Source organism: Ustilago hordei (assembly GCF_900519145.1).
Source record: "Ustilago hordei strain Uho2 genome assembly, contig: UHO2_contig_04, whole genome shotgun sequence".
Lineage (NCBI taxonomy): Eukaryota > Fungi > Basidiomycota > Ustilaginomycetes > Ustilaginales > Ustilaginaceae > Ustilago > Ustilago hordei.
The window spans coordinates 2,117,125-2,137,384 of record NW_024545261.1 but is presented as its reverse complement, the minus strand read 5'-3'; the positions used below and the strand labels follow the sequence as shown (position 1 = coordinate 2,137,384).

At 51.3% G+C, this 20,260-nt stretch overlaps 5 protein-coding genes across 5 annotated transcripts; 1 reads left to right on the top strand and 4 right to left on the bottom strand.

Annotated features, from left to right (window-relative positions):
* Window positions 1–6,393: 6,393 nt before the first annotated feature.
* UHO2_02995 (putative SUI2 - translation initiation factor eIF-2 alpha chain) lies at window positions 6,394–7,290 on the bottom strand (the record flags this gene model as incomplete). Its single annotated transcript, XM_041555783.1, has 1 exon — window positions 6,394–7,290. One exon carries the CDS (start codon window positions 7,288–7,290, stop codon window positions 6,394–6,396), a length of 897 nt encoding a protein of 298 aa, XP_041411717.1.
* Window positions 7,291–7,887: 597 nt separating this feature from the next.
* Window positions 7,888–9,582, top strand: UHO2_02994 (uncharacterized protein; the record flags this gene model as incomplete). The annotated part of the gene is made up of 1 exon (XM_041555782.1): window positions 7,888–9,582. One exon carries the CDS (start codon window positions 7,888–7,890, stop codon window positions 9,580–9,582), a length of 1,695 nt encoding a protein of 564 aa, XP_041411716.1.
* Window positions 9,583–9,939: 357 nt separating this feature from the next.
* Window positions 9,940–12,555, bottom strand: UHO2_02993 (putative Neutral trehalase; the record flags this gene model as incomplete). Its single annotated transcript, XM_041555781.1, has 1 exon — window positions 9,940–12,555. One exon carries the CDS (start codon window positions 12,553–12,555, stop codon window positions 9,940–9,942), a length of 2,616 nt encoding a protein of 871 aa, XP_041411715.1.
* Window positions 12,556–13,407: 852 nt separating this feature from the next.
* Window positions 13,408–15,879, bottom strand: UHO2_02992 (uncharacterized protein; the record flags this gene model as incomplete). Its single annotated transcript, XM_041555780.1, has 4 exons — window positions 13,408–14,815; window positions 14,921–14,980; window positions 15,096–15,754; window positions 15,847–15,879. The coding sequence occupies 4 exons, from the start codon at window positions 15,877–15,879 to the stop codon at window positions 13,408–13,410; spliced, it is 2,160 nt and encodes a 719-aa protein (XP_041411714.1).
* Window positions 15,880–17,596: 1,717 nt separating this feature from the next.
* On the bottom strand, window positions 17,597–19,510 carry UHO2_02991 (putative arginyl-tRNA synthetase, cytosolic; the record flags this gene model as incomplete). The annotated part of the gene is made up of 1 exon (XM_041555779.1): window positions 17,597–19,510. The coding sequence occupies one exon, from the start codon at window positions 19,508–19,510 to the stop codon at window positions 17,597–17,599; it is 1,914 nt and encodes a 637-aa protein (XP_041411713.1).
* Between the last annotated feature and the right edge of the window lie 750 nt (window positions 19,511–20,260).

Below are 20,260 nucleotides of genomic sequence, written 5' to 3'. Positions count from 1 at the left end.
GAAGGAAACGATCCAATATGACGATGCGAGTTGACGTAAGCGGATACGCAAAAGATCGGGCAAAGCCGATCTCACCAGAGATCGGGTACAACACGATCCTGCTCGTTGTCAGACATCGTCATTAAGTAGGAAGCACCCACATTTGGCATGTGCCACATAGATGTACAGCTCGCATGTAGACTGTCCCACAAATTTACATGTCACCATACATCACTCTAATGCTCAATAGCCATAAGTTGTATTGCCACACTGTCTGATATCATCTGAAAGCCCTGCTTCTTCTCTCCAAGACTGTGTAAATGATTTTGACATTGACTAAGAAAATTGTGCTATGAAGAAGAGCCAGATTTTTTTTTATTGTGGGACAGTTTATGGAGCATGCTCCCAAATAGAAACACCACTCCATTCCTGACCTTGTGGGCTTTTGACTACAATGAAACTTGCAATGTAACTTGGTGGGCACCTTCATACACATTGAAAGTAGTGACATGGAAAGTTTCAGCTCAATCAGATGACTGTGAGTGATCCAGCAGTGCTTCCAGTCTGACACCATCATATCTATACCATCATGCCAAAAACCACCCCAGAGAGGCACTGATTGGCACTCTTTCACATCCAAAATGGGGAATCTACCTGTTCAGTTGCTGAGCAACTTGGTATGAGCAAGTCTACTGTGAATTGCATCAGCAAAAGCACCTCCACTGATGTTCCAAAGTCAAAGGGGGGCCAGACAAGAAAACTCCAGCCTTGTCATGTTTGCTTCCTGGACCACTATTTCAAGCTCAATTCAACCTCCACAGTCAGGAAAGCATGTCATGCACTGCAGGAGATGTTTCAAGTCAAAGCATGCCCAACCACAGTAAGAAAAGCACTTCATTACTGTTGTTACAAAGCATGAAGGTTAGTGAAAAAACTGAAGCTACTCAAGAGACATTACAAAGCCCATCACAAATTTGCTAATGAGCACAAGGACATGACTGTTGAGGATTGGAAGAATGTGGTATGGTCTGATGAGACAAAGATCAACTTCTTTGGACTGGATGGTAAGCAGTTCTGTTGGATTAAGAATGCCAGCTTCAACAGCAAGCTTGTCAGGCCAACAGTCAAGTTCAGCAGTGGTGTCAGCGGTCATGCACCCAAAACCTGAGATCGGTAATAGAGTCTCGTCTATTACAGATCCTGTCGAGTTATGTGACAACACTTGTGGTATTGAGATTCTTGGTGAAATATGCAGTAGAGCTGTCTCTATCACTTTTCTTGCTCAGAACTGCAGTAAGGGTTTTGCTATTGCAGGTTTTGACTGACCACTGTGGACACTCTGTCCAGAGGTAGCTCAGCACAATCAATAACAATGTGAACTTGTACTGACACCAAGGTCTGGTGTGAATATGATTGCTGGTGGCATCAACATGAGTGTCCAGTGTGTCAACTAAGTGCTTGAGGTGATCCCCAGACCACAGTGGATGACTGCCTTTGGTTCTATCTTTATCCAGACTGCTGGTTTGCTAGGAACCACCTTCAGACATCAGTGAGCAGTGATACAACACATGTGCTACAATGAGAGGCAATCTGATTGATTGCCACTATGCTGACTGAAACTAATGAGTACTTTTATGCTTGAAGTAATACTAGTTTATATGGTGTAGAGTGGATGCCCATCCACTCACTTGTTATGACAAGGGGCATGGTGTGAGGGGTCTCGCGCCTGAAACCCAGGTCGGTCTGTCGAGATACTCAGTGACTATCAAACTATGTGACAGCTATTGTCTTGGTATTGGTCTCGATGAGCTACATCGCTCAGTGACTATCAAGTTGCGCAATGACAGCAGGTGGCATTTGTTGTATATACTATCATAGGTTTTGGCTGACCTCTGTGGACACTCCATTCAGGGGTAGCTCAGCACAATCAATATCAATATGTAGGTTATGATGACACCAAGGTCTGGTGTGAGTTGTCAGGGGTCTCGTGCCTGAAACCCAGGTCGGTCTGTCGAGATACTCGGTGACTATCAAACTGTGCGACAGCTATTGTCTCGGTATCGGTGACTATCAAGTTGTGCAGTGACAGCAGGTGGCGTTCATTGTATATACTATCGTAGGTTTCGGCTGACCTCTGTGGACACTCTGTTCAGGGGTAGCTCGGCACAATCAATATCAATGTTATGATGACACCAAGGTCTGGTGTGAGTGTTGATGATGATGAGGTTGATGGTGTTGGTGATGAGGTTGGTGGCGTCAACACGAGTGTCCAGTGTGTTGACTTGATGCTTGAAGTGATCCCCGGACCGCAGTGGACTACTGCCTTCGGTTCTATCTTGATCTGGACTGCTAACCTGCTATGGGCGCCTTCGGACGTCAGGTAGTGGTGATACAACACACACACTATGATGAGAAGCAACCTTGATAGATTGCTGCTATGCTGACTGAAACTAATGTATACTTATGCTGAAGTGATAACTAGTTATATGGTGAGTAGAGTGGATGAGGATCCACTTGACCTATGATGATGAGAAAGCATGGTTATATACCTCTTCTCAGCATCGCCAGCGATGCTGCTCCTGCTCTCTCTCCAGAGAGTACCTTCTTCATCGAGTACTGCTCAGGGGCCTCTCCTGCTTGGCACCCCTGTGCCTCTTGAGCTGTGTCGACTCCTTCGACACTGCTCCTCCTCCTCATGACCTGATGTCAACCCTTCGACACTGCTCCTCCTCCTCATGACCTGGTGTCGACTCCTTCGACACTGCTCCTCCTCCTTTGATCAGTGACAGTTCCTTTGGCTCTTGTCTCTCGAGCCCCTGAGTGGTAACCATCTGCATGCTCCTTGAGCTTGGTCCTCTTCGTGGCTGTGCCTGCTCCTTGAGCTTGGTCCTCCTCGTGGCTGTGCTTGGCCCTCCTTTGCATGTGAGTCCATAGGAGTCCATGGTCTCCATGGAGACTGCACTACGCTCTCTACTGATCTCGACTAGATCTTCGATACCTGTGCTCCTTCCATATGAACCCATGACTCTCCTGCTTCTTGAGCATCCAGGCCCATGACATGAGTGTTGATGATGATGAGGTTGATGGTGTTGGTGATAAGGTTGGTGGCATCAACACAAGTGTCCAGTGTGTTGACTGATGCTTGAGGTGATCCCCAGACTGCAGTGGACTACTGCCTTCAGTTCTATCTATATCTGGACTGCTGACCTGCTATGGGCCACCTTCAGATGTCAGGTAGTGGTGATACAACACATGCACTACAATGAGGAGCAACCTTGATAGATTGCTACTATGCTGACTGGAACTAATATATACTTATGCTGAAGTGATAACTAGTTATGATGGGTGTGTAGAGTGGATGAGGATCCACTTGACCTTTGATGATAAGAAAGTATGGTTATATACCTCTTCACAGCTGCTTGCTTGGCACCCCTGTGCCTCTGTGTTGACTCCTTCGACACTGCTCCTCCTCCTCAGGACCTGCTTGCCAGTTCCTTATACACTGCTCCTTCTCCTTTGACCAGTGATGGTTCCTTTGACTCTTGTCTCTTGAGCCCCTGAGTGGTAACCGTCTGCATGCTCCTTGAGCTTGGTCCTCTTCATGGCTGTTGATAATGCTCTTGGATGTCATCTGGACCACAATATGTTAATCGCCTACAGAGAACGGGAGTTACTGGACCACAGGTGTGAGTCACTGCCTACAATAACTGGACTGCAGGTGTTGAGCAACACTGCCTACAGCAAGGGACTGGACCGCAAGTGTTGAAGAACACTGCCTACAGTTGAGAACTGGACTGCAAGTGTCTGGTAGACACCACCTACAGTTGATGCCTAACAGTGATACAACACACACATTTGAGGGTCATTGCAAGAGCACTGCTATTGCAATGGTACGAAACTAAGAGTCAAGTAAGTAAGTAAGTAAAAAAGTAGCATGTAGAGTGTCATGGGCCTGAATGCTCAAGAAGCAGGAGGGTCACTGGTTCATATGGAAGGAGCACAGGTATCGGAGATCTAGTCGATACCAGTAGAGAGCATGGTCATAGTGCAGTCTCCATGGAGACCATGGACTCCTATGGACTCACATGCAAAGGAGGACCAGGCCCATATGCAAGGAGGGCCAGGCACAGCCATGAAGAGGACCAAGCTCAAGGAGCATGCAGATGGTTACCACTCAGGGGCTCAAGAGACAAGAGTCAAAGGAACCATCACTGGTCAAAGGAGAAGGAGCAGTGTATAAGGAACCAGCAAGCAGGTCCTGAGGAGGAGGAGCAGTGTCGAAGGAGTCAACACCACTCAGGAGGCACAGGGGTGCCAAGCAAGCAGGATAGCAAGGAGGAGGAGCAGTGTTGAAGGAGTTGACACAGAGGCACAGGGGTGCCAAGCAAGCAGCTGTGAAGAGGTATATAACCATACTTTCTTATCATCAAAGGTTGAGTGGATCCTCATCCACTCTACACACCCATCATAACTAGTTATCACTTCAGCATAAGTATATATTAGTTTCAGTCAGCATAGTAGCAATCTATCAAGGTTGCTCCTCATTGTAGTGCATGTGTTGTATCACCACTACCTGACATCTGAAGGTGGCCCATAGCAGGTCAGCAGTCCAGATATAGATAGAACTGAAGGCAGTAGTCCACTGCAGTCTGGGGATCACCTCAAGCATCAGTCAACACACTGGACACTTGTGTTGATGCCACCAACCTTATCACCAACACCATCAACCTCATCATCATCAACACTCACACCAGACCTTGGTGTCATCATAACCTACATATTGATATTGATTGTGCTGAGCTACCCCTGAATGGAGTGTCCACAGAGGTCAGCCAAAACCTATGATAGTATATACAATGAATGCCACCTGCTGTCATTGCGCAACTTGATAGTCGCCAAGCAACTAACTCATCAAGACCAATACCAAGACAATAGCTGTTGCACAGTTTGATAGTCACCGAGTATCTCAACAGACCGACCTGGGTTTCAGGCGCGAGACCCCTGACATGCCCCTCCTCCTCATCCCTCCTATCTGTCCTTCTTTGAACTAGATGTCGATTCCCTTGACACTGCTCTTCCTCCTCATAACTTGTTTGCCAGTGTCCTTGTCACAGCTCTTCTTCCTCCCACTGGCAATGGTTCTCCTGGTCTTCATCTTGTGGCCCCCTGAGTGGTAACCAGCTGCATGCTTCTGAGCTCGGTCCCCTTCTTGGCAATGCTTGGTCCTCCTTCACATGTGAAGTTCACCATATGACTGTCTTTGCCACTGATCTCCATGGAATCTGCCATATGATCATGCTTACTGCAGATTCTGGCAGGATTTGTGATATCAACTTCACTTGTGCTGATCTAGGTGAGATCTGTAATAGAGCTGTCTCTACTACAGATCTCAGTGAACTCTGCTGCAAATCCTATGATCTGCCCAATTCCTTGATTCCTGCGCTCCCTTCATATGAGTTGATGGATCTTCCTGCTTCTTGCGCATCCAGCCCCATGACAGCACCATCTCAAAATGTGACTTTCACGGTATAGTATAATTGCAAAGTCCAGGGATGAACTGCTCAAGAGATGTGAAGCTGAATGGACAGCGATCACTCCAGAGACATGTAGGACACTAATAGAGAGTATGCCAGACCACATCAAGGTGGTTCTGAAGACCAAAGGAGGGAATATGAAGTACTAAGGTGTTGTCAAGGAGTGCTCCATAAACTGTCCCACAATAAAAAAAAAGTTGGCTCTTCTTCATAGCACAATTTTCTTAGTCAATGTCAATATCATTTACACAGTCTTGGAGAGAAGAAGCAGGGCTTTCAGATGATATCAGACAGTGTGGCAATACAATTTATGGCTATTGAGCATTAGAGTGATGTATGGTGACATGTAAATTTGTGGGACAGTTTATGTGTGAGCTGTATATATATCGAGCTGATGGTTCTAGGCTCTCACCATGTTTGATCAGTCAATCAAGTAGATATGTTTCTGCCCTAAAACAGTAGTGACATCGTACTCAGACTCTCCCCGATCGTCAGTTATCGGGACAAAACTTGTTCACATTTCAACACTATTAGCAGCCTGATTCGTCGTTATTTGCCCTCCCATGGGTCTTTGCCTGCAATCCACTTGGTTTTTTTCGTGTTATGTATATACAATTTCGGTTGTTTCGTGCGATTGAGTCCAGGCGAGGTTGCGCTTATTCCGGCAGAGACGCGAATTGGCCGAGTGGATCGACTCGCTTTCTGCGCTTTTTCTCCACACACACTTTCCTGGAATGCGCACTTCTGAAGTGCGATCTCAAGATCTTGCGAAAAGGCCGTACTTCGTCTCAGCGAACGGCAATCAGATAGGCAGAAGAAACATCGACGCTGGAAGGGATCGCATTGTGGTGTGTAGTACTGATACATGATGAGAACCTCGTTACTCGTCGCCTTCCGAATCCTCGTCTCCCTCGACTTCCGCATTCTCCTTCTCGACACGAGCCATTAGCTGCTCGAGCTCCTGGTCTTCCGTCTCGGAAACGGTCTTGGGTTTCATTTTGATGTTGATTTCACCACCGGCAGCGCGGATGCTCTCAGTCATCTTCTCTAGCGCGTGTTCCATCAATGCAATGCCGCCGACCTTGTCGGTCGAGTTGGTAATGAGAACGTAAAGTGGTGGTGCAACCAGCTTAATCCTGATAGGGATCTGCTCGGTAGAGACGGCCTCGCCTGCTCGAAGTGCCGTCTTGACGGCGTCAATGCCTTCGTAGCCGAAGCAAGTAACTTCAACGTCGGCACGAATCTTGACGGGCTGCGGTGTCATTCTTCGCGCGATGTTGGCTTGCAACTCCTTGCGCACCTGATCGTCCATCTGGATGCCCTCGAAAGTCTTATCCATGTCGAGAATGGCGAGCTTGAATGCATCAAAAGCGTGGCCGTACTTGTCGTGCAATGGGAAGACAATGGCGTTGTAGAGTTCTTCAACATCGCGGTTGAGCTTGCCGGCAACGTGAGCGATGATGCTGTGCACGGCTTTGGATTTGGTGAACTGTTCCTCGCACTTGATGACATCCTCGGGTGAGACACGACGTTTGGAAAGATCGATGTACCCCTTCTCCTTGTCGACACGCAATACGACGACAACCTCGTTCCTGCCGACACGGATGAGCTTCTGAATGGATCGGATACGACGTCTTGAAAGTTCGGAAAGTAGGATCATACCCTCGGCACCATCGTACTCGAGCAGCTTAACGTATGCACCCATCTCGGCGATCTGCTGCACCTGGCACATGACCACCTCTTCGACGTCCGGCAATTCCTTCTTGTAGAAACGCATGTTGGCTGATTCGCTGGTGATTGATTTGAAAAGGGTGTTTGATGCCGAATTTTGTCTGTGGACCTCTTCGTGTGCGGTTATAGCAACAAGTTGAGCCGGATCTGTACGAAAAGACTAGCGAGCAAAGACGGGCTTGAAGTCGTCCTAATTAAGCGCTAGATGATTCTTTAGACCTTCAAAAGGAAGTGAAGAGGTGGTCAAGATCTCGAAAGGCGTCGGTGGTGGTGTGTCGAAGGGACCAGATTGTTCCTGCAAAGCGAAGTGAGCAGCACAGTCAACTTTCGTTTTTTGCGCAACCGAAGAAGTTGCGCTCTCTCTCTCTCTCTCTCTCTCTCTCTCTCTCTGTGACTTGTCCAGAGCAGCTTCACGTGATTTTCTTCCTACCGGCCGTTAATTGATCTTTTATTCTTGTTAGACTTTATCAAAGGTACAAAAGTGGAGGTGAAAATTCCCAAAGCGCTTCCACCAAACTTTTTTGTTGTGAAGGGTCCGAAGACCAACACCTGCAGCGGAAGGTCCACTCTTCTTTAGGACGAGTCCGGACATGGCCTTTTGCAGGACAACCATCACGACTCGGTCTGCCAACATCAGTGCCAGATGAGTGCAGACCAAGGTAGCGATGCTTCGCGGAACAAAATACCAGTGACGCTCCAGGCGCCGCGATTCTCTTCTTACAATCCGCCGGCTTCCGCTTCAGCAAGTGCGGAACGACGCCACCAACCCGACGAGAATGACTCGCAGACTTCGACACGGAAGAGACGGCCTTCTCACAATGATGAAGGCGATTCAAGCGGCAAGCACAAGAAGCGGCGTCACAAACGGTCCCACAGGCAACGCGAATGCGAATCGGACAGGCACCATCGCCCAAAGCGGCAGCGCTCTCGCTCGCCAACTCCTTCCATTCCCGCAGCGTCAGAGCGAATCGAAGGTGCTCGCGCCTCCCACCAAATCCCTTCGTTCGATCGAGATCTCTTTTTCACCGACACCACAGGTGATGTGGATGCTCTTGTCTACGGACCCGATAAGTCCAAGATTCCAAAAGCTCATCGAGCATCCCGGTCACAAATCTTAGGCTACACAAAACAAGATCCCGCTGCCTCAGCTTCTACGAGCAAAGGAAGTCCCGCAGATGCCGAGCTTGTTGCGGAAAAGTCCCCTGAGTCATCAACTCTTGACCAACTCAAGATCCGATCGCAGGGCCGACAGGTTGGAATGCCAGATCTTCCCATCGAACTTCTCCATAGAGTCTTGGTCCTCTCACGCTCAAGCAGCTTTCCAATGACTTGCCGCTACTTCCGACAAGCGTGTCATCAGGCCAGTATCGAGCAGAAGGTGGACTACGTTCTGGGTAGGTGGGTCGATCACTATATCGCTTACACGACAAACAACCCGTGTCAAGCCAAGCATAAGTCTTGCAGGCGATTAACGAGTCGCCTCGCCTCACTCTACAAGTATCGCAATCCTTCATGGTTCGACTTTTTCAGTGCTATATCCGCCACCGACTGCACGGTTCAGACCATCCGCACGGCAAACCTCGACATCGTGACATTCGCGGCGGAGGTTGGCATCTGCTCTGCGGCCGTTCTTGACCGGCTGGTCCCAGAAGCGTCCGCTTCGTCGCTCCCGCGTGCTTTTCTCCCTCGATCGATTCATCCTACGGGTTCTGTTTCGTCGCCACAGTTGCCAAAGAGACTATTCCGTCGCATTGATCACCCAGGCGTCGACGCCAAGCCGTCGTCGGAGCAATCAGCGCAGGAGTCTGCAACGTCTGATCAGACACAGCCAAAGAAGAAAAAACGTCGCCACGAGACCGCCAATGCCGACGTGGACATCGGTCCCATGCCCAGCGCTGACGAACTCCAGCTTATGTTCACAATGATCATCCAGTACGGTGCGGATGCATCTTCGCACCAGGGCTTCCCGCTCGCAATGGCTGTTCATCGTCGGTCTTACTCCCTTGTCCATCTTCTGCTCCTGTTCGGCGCGGATCCTGCGCGCAAAGAAGGGTTGGCTGTGCAGATTGCGATTCGCAACGGTTTCCTCGAGATTCTGCGACTCCTCGTTTCAGGCCCGTGCATCGACGCTGATGCAGCACAATCACAATCACGTCTGATTCCTGCTGGCTATACCCTACCACAACAACTAGGCTCACAGCCTTTTCAGCTTGATCAATCACATCTGCGCCTAGCCATCCAATCCCGTCAATGGGGCATTGTCGACTTCATTTGGCACGAAAAGAAAGTTTCTCCCGACATCGCCTGTCTACGCCTCATTGAGAAGCTCAGACATTAGTGCGCAGCCTCCTTTTGTTTCTCCGCCTGTATTCTGCATCAAGCACAATCAATGCGCAAGGTCTGCCTGAAGAAATTATGACGACTGGCGTGGTGAAGGAAGAGGTAGGTGCCGAAGCATCTGGCAGCTCTCGTGCTCGCGACAAACGTCGCATCTCGCTCGTCTACGACAGCCAGGACGAGCAGGACGAGACGGAGCGTCAGGAGCCATAAGCCATTCGCACACACGATGACGACGCTCTGTTGCCTCAATGAGTGTCTCGACATGCAGAAATGACACTCGGCTCACAATGAAAAGCGACATGTATCATATCAATCAAATGAGTTCGCAAGTGCTGTCATGAAGAAAAAGATTACATCAATGACGACGAACATTGAAGAACTCATCAGGATGTTGAAGGGCGGCAACAGCACGTCGCTGATGAGTAGTGAGGAAGGTCAACCCGACTTGGAAACTAGAGTTCATCCAACCAAAGCCTTCGCGAGGAACACACTTGAAATCGATACCCTGGTTACCGTACTCAGCATCGACCATGTGCGAGAGGTTGACGGCATCAAACTTCTCCGGTACGGTACCGTTGAAGTCGACAAAGGCAAGAGTCATCATGTAGAGCCAACGGTAGGCAAGACGACGGGCCTCTTCGAGGTAGCCGTAACGCTCGAGACCGACCCAAGCGAGCACGTTGTGCGGTGGCCAGGCATATGGGTAGTCCCACTGTCGGTTGGGACGGTCGATCGAGATCTTTCCGCGAGAGTCTTCGGTACCGGAGACGAGACCGCCTTGCTCTTCGAAGCGCTTTAGCGACTTTTGCACGAGCTTGGCGGCTTGATCCTCGCTGGCCATGCCTGCCCACATGGCCCAGAAGGCAGTGACACTCTCATAGACGATGGGCTCCTCGAGTCGAGTGTCATAGTCAAAGTAGAGACCCATGCCGTCGTTCCAGAGAAACTTGTCGACCTGCGCCTTACGGTGAGCGGCACGTGCAAACCACTCAGCGCTCGTTTGTGGTGTCTCGATGGAGCGTGGTGGCGTGGCAGGTCCCTTGCCATCCTTGAGCAGCGAAGGAGGGAGAGGACCGAAGAGAGGGAAGTCATCCTCGAGCTCGAGACGGTCATCAAAGACCTCGCGGATGGCGGTGGCAATGTCAACCTCGTACTTGTAGAGGAGTGCGTTGAGGTCGATGGTGGCGAGATCGGCGCACTTGTGCTCGAAGCGGTATGTGGTGTCGTGACCTGACTCGCGCACGGCTCGGTCATGCATGAAGTAGATGTCGAGCTCCGGCTCCTTGATCTCGCCGTGGTTGTACTTGCGTGTGAACTCGTTGACACTGCACCCGTTCTTGGCGGCGTAAGGGCGGAGGATATGAGTGAAGTGGGAAGCTTCTGTCTCGGGCGGAACACCAAGACCCTCGGGCCTGTAGCGGCTGAGCCAAGTCTTATCGTCGAAACGAGACTTGCTCATCCACACTGTGTGATACTCCTTGATGGCAGCCTGGATAGCCTTGCGGAGCCACTCCTTGTTGTCGGCCTCGTTAGCTGGGTCGAGTCGTGAGTAGACCTGAAGCGCCATGTCGGTGAGGAAGGGAGGCTGAGCACGCATGAGGTAGTAAGTGCGGTTACCGTTGAGGATCTTGCCGTAGTGCTTGATCTCAAAGATGAAGTGATCGACTGTGCCCTTGGCAAGATCGATCATGTTGTCAACGACAAGACCGAGCGAGATAAAGTAACTGTCCCAATTGTAGAGCTCGTTGAACCGAGCACCAGGAACGACGAAGGGAATACCCTTAAGGCCGCGCTTCTCGCCGGTGGTTGGGTCAATGTCATCCCGCATGGCAAGGGCAAGCAGACCAGGACGGTCGTTGAGGTCTCGTGTGTACTCTGCGGTAATGTTCTGGGGAAGCGATTCTACGGTCAGGTTGAGGGCAGGGCGCTCCTCGGCGACTTTCTGGTAGTAGCGAAGCATTTCAGTCTCGGAAGCAGGAACGTAGATGCGAGGGTTCTGAGACTTGCTGCGGTTCTTGGGGTCGGAGAGAATGGCATCGAGTCCATCGCCGTCGATGCGACGAGTGAGATTGTGCCAGAAGGTCTGACTGATCATTCGCGAGAGACGATCAACAGGATTCTCGGTGAGGCGAGCCTCGTCCAGCACGATACGCTTGCGGCCGTGTTCACGAGCGAGAGCAAGCTCCTGAAGGAGGTTGGAAAGCATGTAGGTACCACGAATGTCGAAGCCTTTGTAGCCGTTGGAGGTGGCAGTGCCGAGGGTGAGGACTTTGGGACCACTGTCTGTAATGCAGATCTGGAAGTTGCCGTCGGTGTCTTCTTGCTCGAGCACGAGACGCATGGTCTCCTCAACATCGACAATGAAGCGACGCGGTGCGTCCTGAACGGCATCGTGACTCATTCGTCTCGAGAGGATGACGGGGTCATCATTCATCCTTTGAGGGCGACGCTTCTGCTGACCCATGCTGTAAGTGCGGACTACACCGGGGGCACGCTGCAGGATGCGTTGCTTATCTTCATCCGAGACATCTGCCTGGTTGTGCAACTTGTCGAAGTTGGAAGCCTTCCCGAAACTTGCAGGAAGTAGAGCGGCTTTGTCTTGGTCCTGTCCGTTAGCTTTGTCAGGGTCGGGAAGATCGCCGCTGTGAGGGGTATACTTGGCACCACCGACGATACCAAGAGCGCCGGAACGCGATCCACCTTCGGCCCTTGGCGTGAGAGCGCCGTTGCTGCCACTGCCTGATGGTGCATTGGCATTGCGCAAGCTGGCGAGATCGAGATGGCCATCAGAGACAGCGCTGTTGCTCATGCTAAGCTTGCGCATGTGTTGTGCGAGTGAGTGGAGCTGAGCACGGTCATCGTTCGAGACGTTGTTGTCATTGTCATAGTATCCGGGCGCATCCTGGTTCTTAGTGAAAGGGTTGGAAGCTCGACGTGCAAAGTTTGCCTGCTGCTGATCGCTCGACGGCATTTTGCAAGATGTATGTTCGTAGATGTAGAGTTACAGATGAGGGAGGGGGTTAAGGACTTGCGACAGAGAGGGAGGTGTTGGAATGGACACCCAGTGCAAGCAGTGAATGTTGCTCAGCAGGAGCCGAGACGTAGACGAGGCAGGGAGAATGAGGTGTCGAAGAGGTTTGTATCCGAGGAATTCTGAGGGTATCAGTCTAGGAAAGGGTTGAGTTGGTTGAGGAAAGAGAACAGATTGCTCGAGAAGCGATCAAGGGAGAGACAAACGCTTGGACGTGTAGATAAGGATGACAGAGCGCAGAATTGTGTGTGTGACTTTTTCCTCGGACCCTCCGTCTTGTTCTTATTTTTATTTTGTGTGGCGCAGCTTTGCGTCAGTGCACCCCACGCTTGCAACGCTTCGAACCCACCTGAGTCACCGCACAGCTCAAGTGCTGCAATTTTGCTGGAAGCGAGAAGCAAATTCGGACATTCCGCAGTCTTGGCTGCACGTTCGAGCCAACAACTCACATTTTACATCTTTTTTTTCTTTTCTTTTTTTTTTTTTTTGGCCATGCTATCCTGACTGAAGTCACAAGAGAGCTCTTCAGCAAAAGTAATCGCGACTTGATGTTATCGATGGCCTCCATGTTCTCAAGCTTTTGCTCCATCCAGAGTCTTCGTCTTGCGAAGCCTAGAACGAATCAAAGCAATATTGAGTGACTTTCGAGAACAGACCCGAACTCCAGCTATCTCTCACAGCCACGACCGGCTCTCCCGACACCCCTTCGGAATTCAAGTTTCGTTGTTAGATTGTTTTATTACAGAGAGACGTCTAGTGTGAGAAAGTTAGCGGGAAGCAAAATACTAACCCTCATAGCTTGTGCGATTGAGTAGCTTCGGGAGGGGGTCCGCCCTGTTCGCAGATGCGTCGCATCTCACGCAATGCTTCAACAATGCACTTGGCGAAGTCGGTCGTGGCGCCATTCTTGGACTCGATACCAAACTTGAGCAGCCTTGCACCAGCGAGGTAGTTGATACCGTACGACTCGGTCGGGTAGCCGGTACCGAATCCGGTTCCTGCGAATCGGTCACCAGCACTCAATCCACTCGTACTCAATCGCCATGACTGCGATTCGCCGAACAACGGATCAGAGAAGATGGCAGGTGCTTCGCCATCCTCGGCACGCATCAGCAATCGTAGTCCAGTCATGTGGCGATCGATACCCTTGCCTGTCGAGCTTTCTCGCGTCTGCGTGTTGTGAGACTTGGTCGCTGCTGTCAAGAGCGCGTAGAGCGTCTTTGCGTCCTTGCCTTCACGAATGCCACGGACAAAGTCGTATGCTTCATCGCTAAATGAGCGGATCACATCTGTACGTCCATGCTTGAACAGACGTGTCGATGCCGTCTCGTAGGTTGAGACTTGTTGTCCGTGTGCCTTGGCGTAGGCGAGCTGAAGTGCCATCTGCAGATATGCGTCTGGACTATGCTTGCCAACTTTCTTGATCCAGTCAGCTCCATACTCGTCGTACCAGAGCGTGCGAATGTCTGACTCTTTAGCAGCCTGTAGAGCTGCCTCTTCCGACTGCTGGATTGATTGCTGCGTCGACTCGTCCACTCTCCATTCCAACTTCTTCCAGCCTGCCGACTCGTTCGGCGAGGTGAGCTCAGAGGGCAAGCTCGAGCCAGGAGGAGGGCATGGCTCAGCAGCCGCATAGTCACACAGGATACTGGGGATCAGAGCATCGCAAGGCGAGTGTTCGCCCATAATACCCGCTCGTCCGTTGGGCTCGACGACGATCGAGAGCGCCTTGTCAAACCATCGGTTGTGTCCACCTCGTCCAGCACCACTGCAGTTGCGGGCCAGAGCGTCCACCCATACAGGCGTCGCTTCGTGCGCCGGCGCAGGGTGCTCTGGAGAGAGAGCCAGGATGCTCGAATCCAATGAAACACAAAGCAAGCTGTCCTCGATCGAGTTGATGCTCTTGCGGTTCATCGGCGACACGCTCAGCAGGTGTTCTCGTGTCTTGGTCCACCTGTCGCGGTTGTCAGAGCTGAGCACACCCACACCGGCGCCGTCACCCTTCTTGGCATCAGCAATAATATCCCACAGTGCCTTTTCAAGTGCGTCGACGCCAAGAAGCGAGCCATCCTTGCGCAGCACCTCAAGCTCGTAGTAGTTGTCTCGTGCGATCACCGTAATGTGTCGCGCCTTGGCTGGGTGTGGTGTCGCCGTGTTCCAGTCGTGAGGGAGCCCAGGAATCCGCGTGATTCCGAAAAGCCTGCGAGCGGGACGGTTAAACCAACGGCCTAATGATCAGTTGAGTGTTCAAAGAGGAGAAGAAAGGGAAAGGGGGCACAGAGTCAGCTTGCTGCTCAACACTCACCGTGTGTATTGGTGCATGCAGAACGCACCCGCTCGCGAGGAATCAGGCATAATGTCCTCGCTGTACGGGCATAGGTCAGAAGGGAACAACGTAGGACGAACACAAGTAGAAAGAGAGCGTTGGTCAGCATAAACTTGGTAAAATCTGATAGCTCCCCTCCTCCGAAGCAACTCACTCGTCAAGACGCTTCTTGAATTGGAGGAAGCGCGAAGTGAGCCATGCGGCACGTCGGATACCCCAAGCGGCATCGTCCCAGCCTTGCGAGCCAAGACCAAGGATAGGATAAGCATCGCGGCCGCTTTGCTCAAACACCTCGGCGGGCATGTTTTTGTCCGGCGTGAACATGAGCCACCAGTTGCTGTTGATCATGAGCGGCACACGCCATTCATGGTATGCCTTTTGCAACCACCATCGGTCATCGAGCCAGTTGTTGTTGGTGGTGCGATCCACGTCAATGAGCCTCTGCTGAAGCTTATGGCCAAGACCACCTTGTGCAAGGAAGTCCTGAACCCACTGCTTTCGCTTGGCGAGCTCCTTCTCTGCAGTGCTGCCTTCGAGCTTGCCCTGCTCTTCGAGTTGACGAAGGAAAGGCGAAAGTGACTTGAGGTACTTGTCAAATGTCTGCTCCAAGCTCGGCACGGGAAGGCGAGGCAGGTTTCTCTGCTGGCTGAAGGTCTTGGGCTGAGCGCCTGGCGTACCACGCCATGGTGTGAGCGCAAACATGGCTGGTGATGCTGTAGAGAAGCTACGAGGCGAAGGCGTGAGTCGAGGAGCGGCTACGATCGCACGCTGAAGCGGTGTTCGGGTGGATGTGAGGCGGGCAGTTGTGAGAAGCTATACGTGGTCAAGACCAGAATAAATGAGGCGAGATGGTCAGTGGTTGATTCGACGCTGGGCGACAAGGAATTGAGACGTGGTCAACTTACCTCCAAACCCTTGCGTTGCCTGCTCAGCAACATCAATACAATCGTCTCAATGGTACACGAGAGCGGATGTCGAGGTTGCAAAAAATAGATGGTGGTGATGTGTGATGCTTCGAGCGCCAGTTGGGCGATGGGATACCTAAAAAGGGAGGGTAGGAAGAAGGGACGGTGGGGGCGGCACTTTACCAGCTTAAGCTTGATCGGATCTTCGGTTGGTTGTGAAAGGCGGCGGAGAAAGTACAACACTTGCGGGGGGTCGCGTGCTGCTGGAGGAGGAAAGTGCCGAGCCGGTTGTGGTGCGGCAGAGGACGTGAGCAAGAGTATCGAGTTGCGGAGAAAGAGGGCTAACTTGTTCATGAAAAGCGGGGTTACATCTCAAGCTGTTTGCTTGGTGCGGCAAAGGAGAGTCGCGTGACTGCCGATCCGGCGCGTAGCGTGGTGAACGTGAAAACGGTCGGCCCCTGTCACTGCCGGTCACCGAAAAATGGAGAACAGCTTGTCCAACAGTGTCCTCTTACCAACCCCCTCGTTTGGACTGCGGTTCCATCGTGACTCTGTCGACCGTGGCCTGCCATGAAATGTTCTCAAATTTCGGCGGAGTTGGAGGGAAGCAAATCGTTCTCAAACCCGGAATGGAGGGAAGCAAACGGTTCTCAAACCGTTCTTGACGCGACACAGCGACGAGCAAATGGGGTCGGCATCGGCTTCTCATTGACTCTGATGCGAAACACAAACATTCTTTGTGGCGGAGCGAGCACGGCAAAGCATGGAAGTAAAGTTTTCTGATGCAAAGCAGCACATGTCGCAAGCCATGCTGATGATCGAACATTCTGATTCAGCTGTTGTACGGATAGTAAGATCTAACAGCTTACGGACAACGAGATGCAATATTGCGAAACACCGCAGAACACGCGACGCTAACGCTGCTGCCACATGAAACTCTTGTCCTACCCTGAGCTTATTGCACAAAAATGTGTCTCCTGTGGATCTCTACATGCAGACTACATTCACCCTTGTAGATCGTATACATCATCATCCTTTCCAACAATCTCCACCATCTTGACGCTCATCGTCGGCCCCGAGAGGGGCTCGACATATAATCTAACAAATAAACGATACAGAGAAGATTAGCAGTGCCCCAGAAAATGGATGGCCCTCAAATGTTCAGAAGAGCAGCTTTCTTCGGAAAGCAACTATGTTTTTGGCATCTCAAACATGTCGAATGACCTTAGGATGATGTTGCGATGGTGAGCAAACTGATTGCGATTTTGGATGGATGGTGGGACAAAGTTTCGATGGCCGACGCGTCACGGGAAATTTTCAAATTCTTTTTTTCAGGTCTAAGCAACAGTCTAACAAATTCGTCGGAATTTTTTCTGCGCGTCTCTTCTGTTGTAGAACGTGCAACAACTAACGGCGAACACAAGTAGCGATTGCGATAGTGAAAAGACAACTAAGTACAAGACGACGACAAGTATATATATGTTCCCAGTATCCTGTGCATGCGTGTGTGAAATGAGGTCGTCACGTGCGATTGCGTGCTGCAATGGTGGCACAACATGCTACGGATCCGAGTGAGCGAAGGTGCCGGAAATGTGAGATCGAAATAGAGATCACATAATTTAACTTCTTCTCTCCTCGGCGTCACACTCACGCACGGTCTGAGGTTGCGCTGAGCTTTGCAGCGGCCTTGCAAGAGTCAAACAAGGATGTCAATGTGTATGATTGCAAAGGGAGTTTGGAAGAATGAGGTTTACATTCGCTCAAGAGGAGTGATGGTGAGCAATCGGAGTGCGGATCCAAGAACGTCCTTGCAGCATCGGAAGACAAAGAGACGAGCAAGAGCCAAATCACGCTCCTGACCCTTGACCAGCAAGAACTCCCAGCATGACGAGATCAAGTGGGTAATTCGGAAAGCGTATGTGACGATGGTCGAGGGCTGGTGGTCCTTCATAGCAGCCTTGACGGTGTCGGGCCACTGAGCGATGAGCATGATCAACTCACGAGCCTTGGGCTCAGTGATGAGGTCAAGGTTGATGGTCGATAAGTCAAGGTCCACGGTGGGGAGCTCTAGACCGTCGGACTCCTTGGCCTTTCGCTCGACGGAGCAGAGACGAACGTGGTTGTACTGGAGGTAAGGACCAGTGTCACCTTCGAAGGAAAGCATTCGCGACCAGTCGAAGTTGTAGTTGTTGATTCGCTTGCCGCTCATGTCCTGGATCTTGACGGCAGTCATACCGACAATGTCAGCGGTTCGCTCGGGGTCCTCGACCTGAGCGTACTTTGCCTCGTTGGCCTTCATAACTTCGTGCATCTTGTCTCGGGTCTCGTCGAGGATGTTGTCGAGGAAGACAACGGTACCCCTTCGGGTCGACATGCCAAGGATCATACCAAAGTTGATGTGCTGGATTCGCGAAGAGTCCTTCTGCGCCCATGGGTAGCCCATGAGCTCGAGAACCTTGAAGAATTGGGCAAGGTGGAGGTCCTGCTGGGATGCAACGACGTAGATCATCTTGTCGAAGCCTTTGCCACCGAAGCTGGTGTCGTATCGCTGTGCTGCCTCAGCGATGTCTCGGGTGATGTAGAGCGGTGTGCCGTCCTTTCGCTCAATGACACACTTTTCGAGCTTGTACTTGGTCAGATCGGCTAGCAAGGCACCATTCTCCTCTCGAGAGACGAAGTCGGCCTTCTTGAGCTGCTCGATCGATTTGGCGAGGTTCTCCTTCTGGACCTGCGATTCGCCCGAGTAGACGTCAAATTGAATGTTGAGTCGGTCGTACACCTCGATATACTTCTTAATCGAGAGATCACGGAACTTCTGCCAAAGAGCAAGACTCTCAGGATCGCCATCCTCCATCTTTTTGAAGAATTGACGAGCCTCGTCGTGGATCGCCTCGCCCTGGCCATCCTCCTCGACGCTAGCGAGCTGGTTGATACGAACGTAGACATTGAAGAGCGTGTTGACAGCGTCTTCCTGCAACTTCTGCTCATCACCAAACATCTTCCAGCCGACAGCAAGTAAACCAAACTGCTTACCCCAGTCACCAAGGTAGTTGTATTTGGAGACGTTCCATGCGTTAGCCTTGTACAAGTTCGACAGGAAAGCGCCGATGATGGTAGATCGTAAGTGACCGGCGTGGAAGGGCTTGGCAATATTTGGAGATGAAAACTCAACGATGATGTTCTTGCCCTCGCCGTCACGGTTAGTACCGTAACTTGGCTGAGTGTTGCCTGCCTCATCACGAGGTGCGCCGTAGCCGTGAGTCATGACGTGGACAGTCTGCAAAGTGAGCTTGATCAGGGTCTTATCGTTCAAGAAGTAGTGAAGGAAAGGAGCATTGGCCTCGACCTTGGAGAGGAACTCGTTGGGCTGGAAAGCGGCAGCAGCCTTCTCGACGATTTCGGCAGGCTTGCCTGGAAGCTTGAATCGAGGTACGGCGACAGTGTAGTCGCCGATCTTTCCGGTACCGACAGCAGCGAGGGCGGCGTTGATATCAACACCGAGCGAAGATGAGACATGCTGAGCGATGGCCACACGGAGGATGTCAAGCGGGACACGCTTGAAATCGGTGCCAGCAAGTCGGGGCATCTCGGGCAACTCCGAGAGGTAAGGAGCGCCGTTGAACGAAGCCGGCGAGGGCACGAGGGCGATATTTGCGGAAGCCATGGTGGATGTGGAAAAGGAGTAACGAGAGCTGATCAGGCCTGGCGGGCGGATAAGAGTGGCCCTAGCGGATTGTCGCAGGGGTAAAGCTGCTTGTGGTGCAATAAAGGAATTGAATGAGCAGACGAGGGTGGAAGCCAGGCGTCGAGTAGTGAATGCAGAAATCGTGCGAGACGTTCGCCAGAGGGCGATATTGCGTACTTGGAAGGGGTTGAAGCTATCTAAAGCGAGTCGTGCTACTGCAGGAGCGAGTCACCTATAAGGTCGTGGTGATGATGATGGGTAGGGATGCGGAAGGATGTACAACAATGGCGTCCACAAGCTAACCTTGTTTGACTCGACTTGCTGAAGCGGTCTGACTCCAACTTCACTTCTTCTTGTTGGTGGCCAAATTTTAGCTTCGACCCTGACGGTGAATCGTGCGTCAAAGCCGATACTGACTCGACTGACCCGATAATCGAATCACTCTTTATTTCACGTGACAGAATGACTCTCGTACGCGTCCAAGTTCACTCACCACAACACAGAATTTGCAATGCTGAATTCTCAAAAAGTCAAGAAAATGCGGTTACAAAAATGGTGTCAGAAAAGCGAAAGTGTTGCGCGCTCCATCTCGGCTAGGCAGGAGAGCCTCTCCACAACACGCTGCTTTGTCGAACGATATCGCGTCGTAGCTGCTTGCTTCGTACTACCACACCATCACCGGACAGAAGGACCACCACCTATGCCACTTCCAAGATACCCGGCCAATAC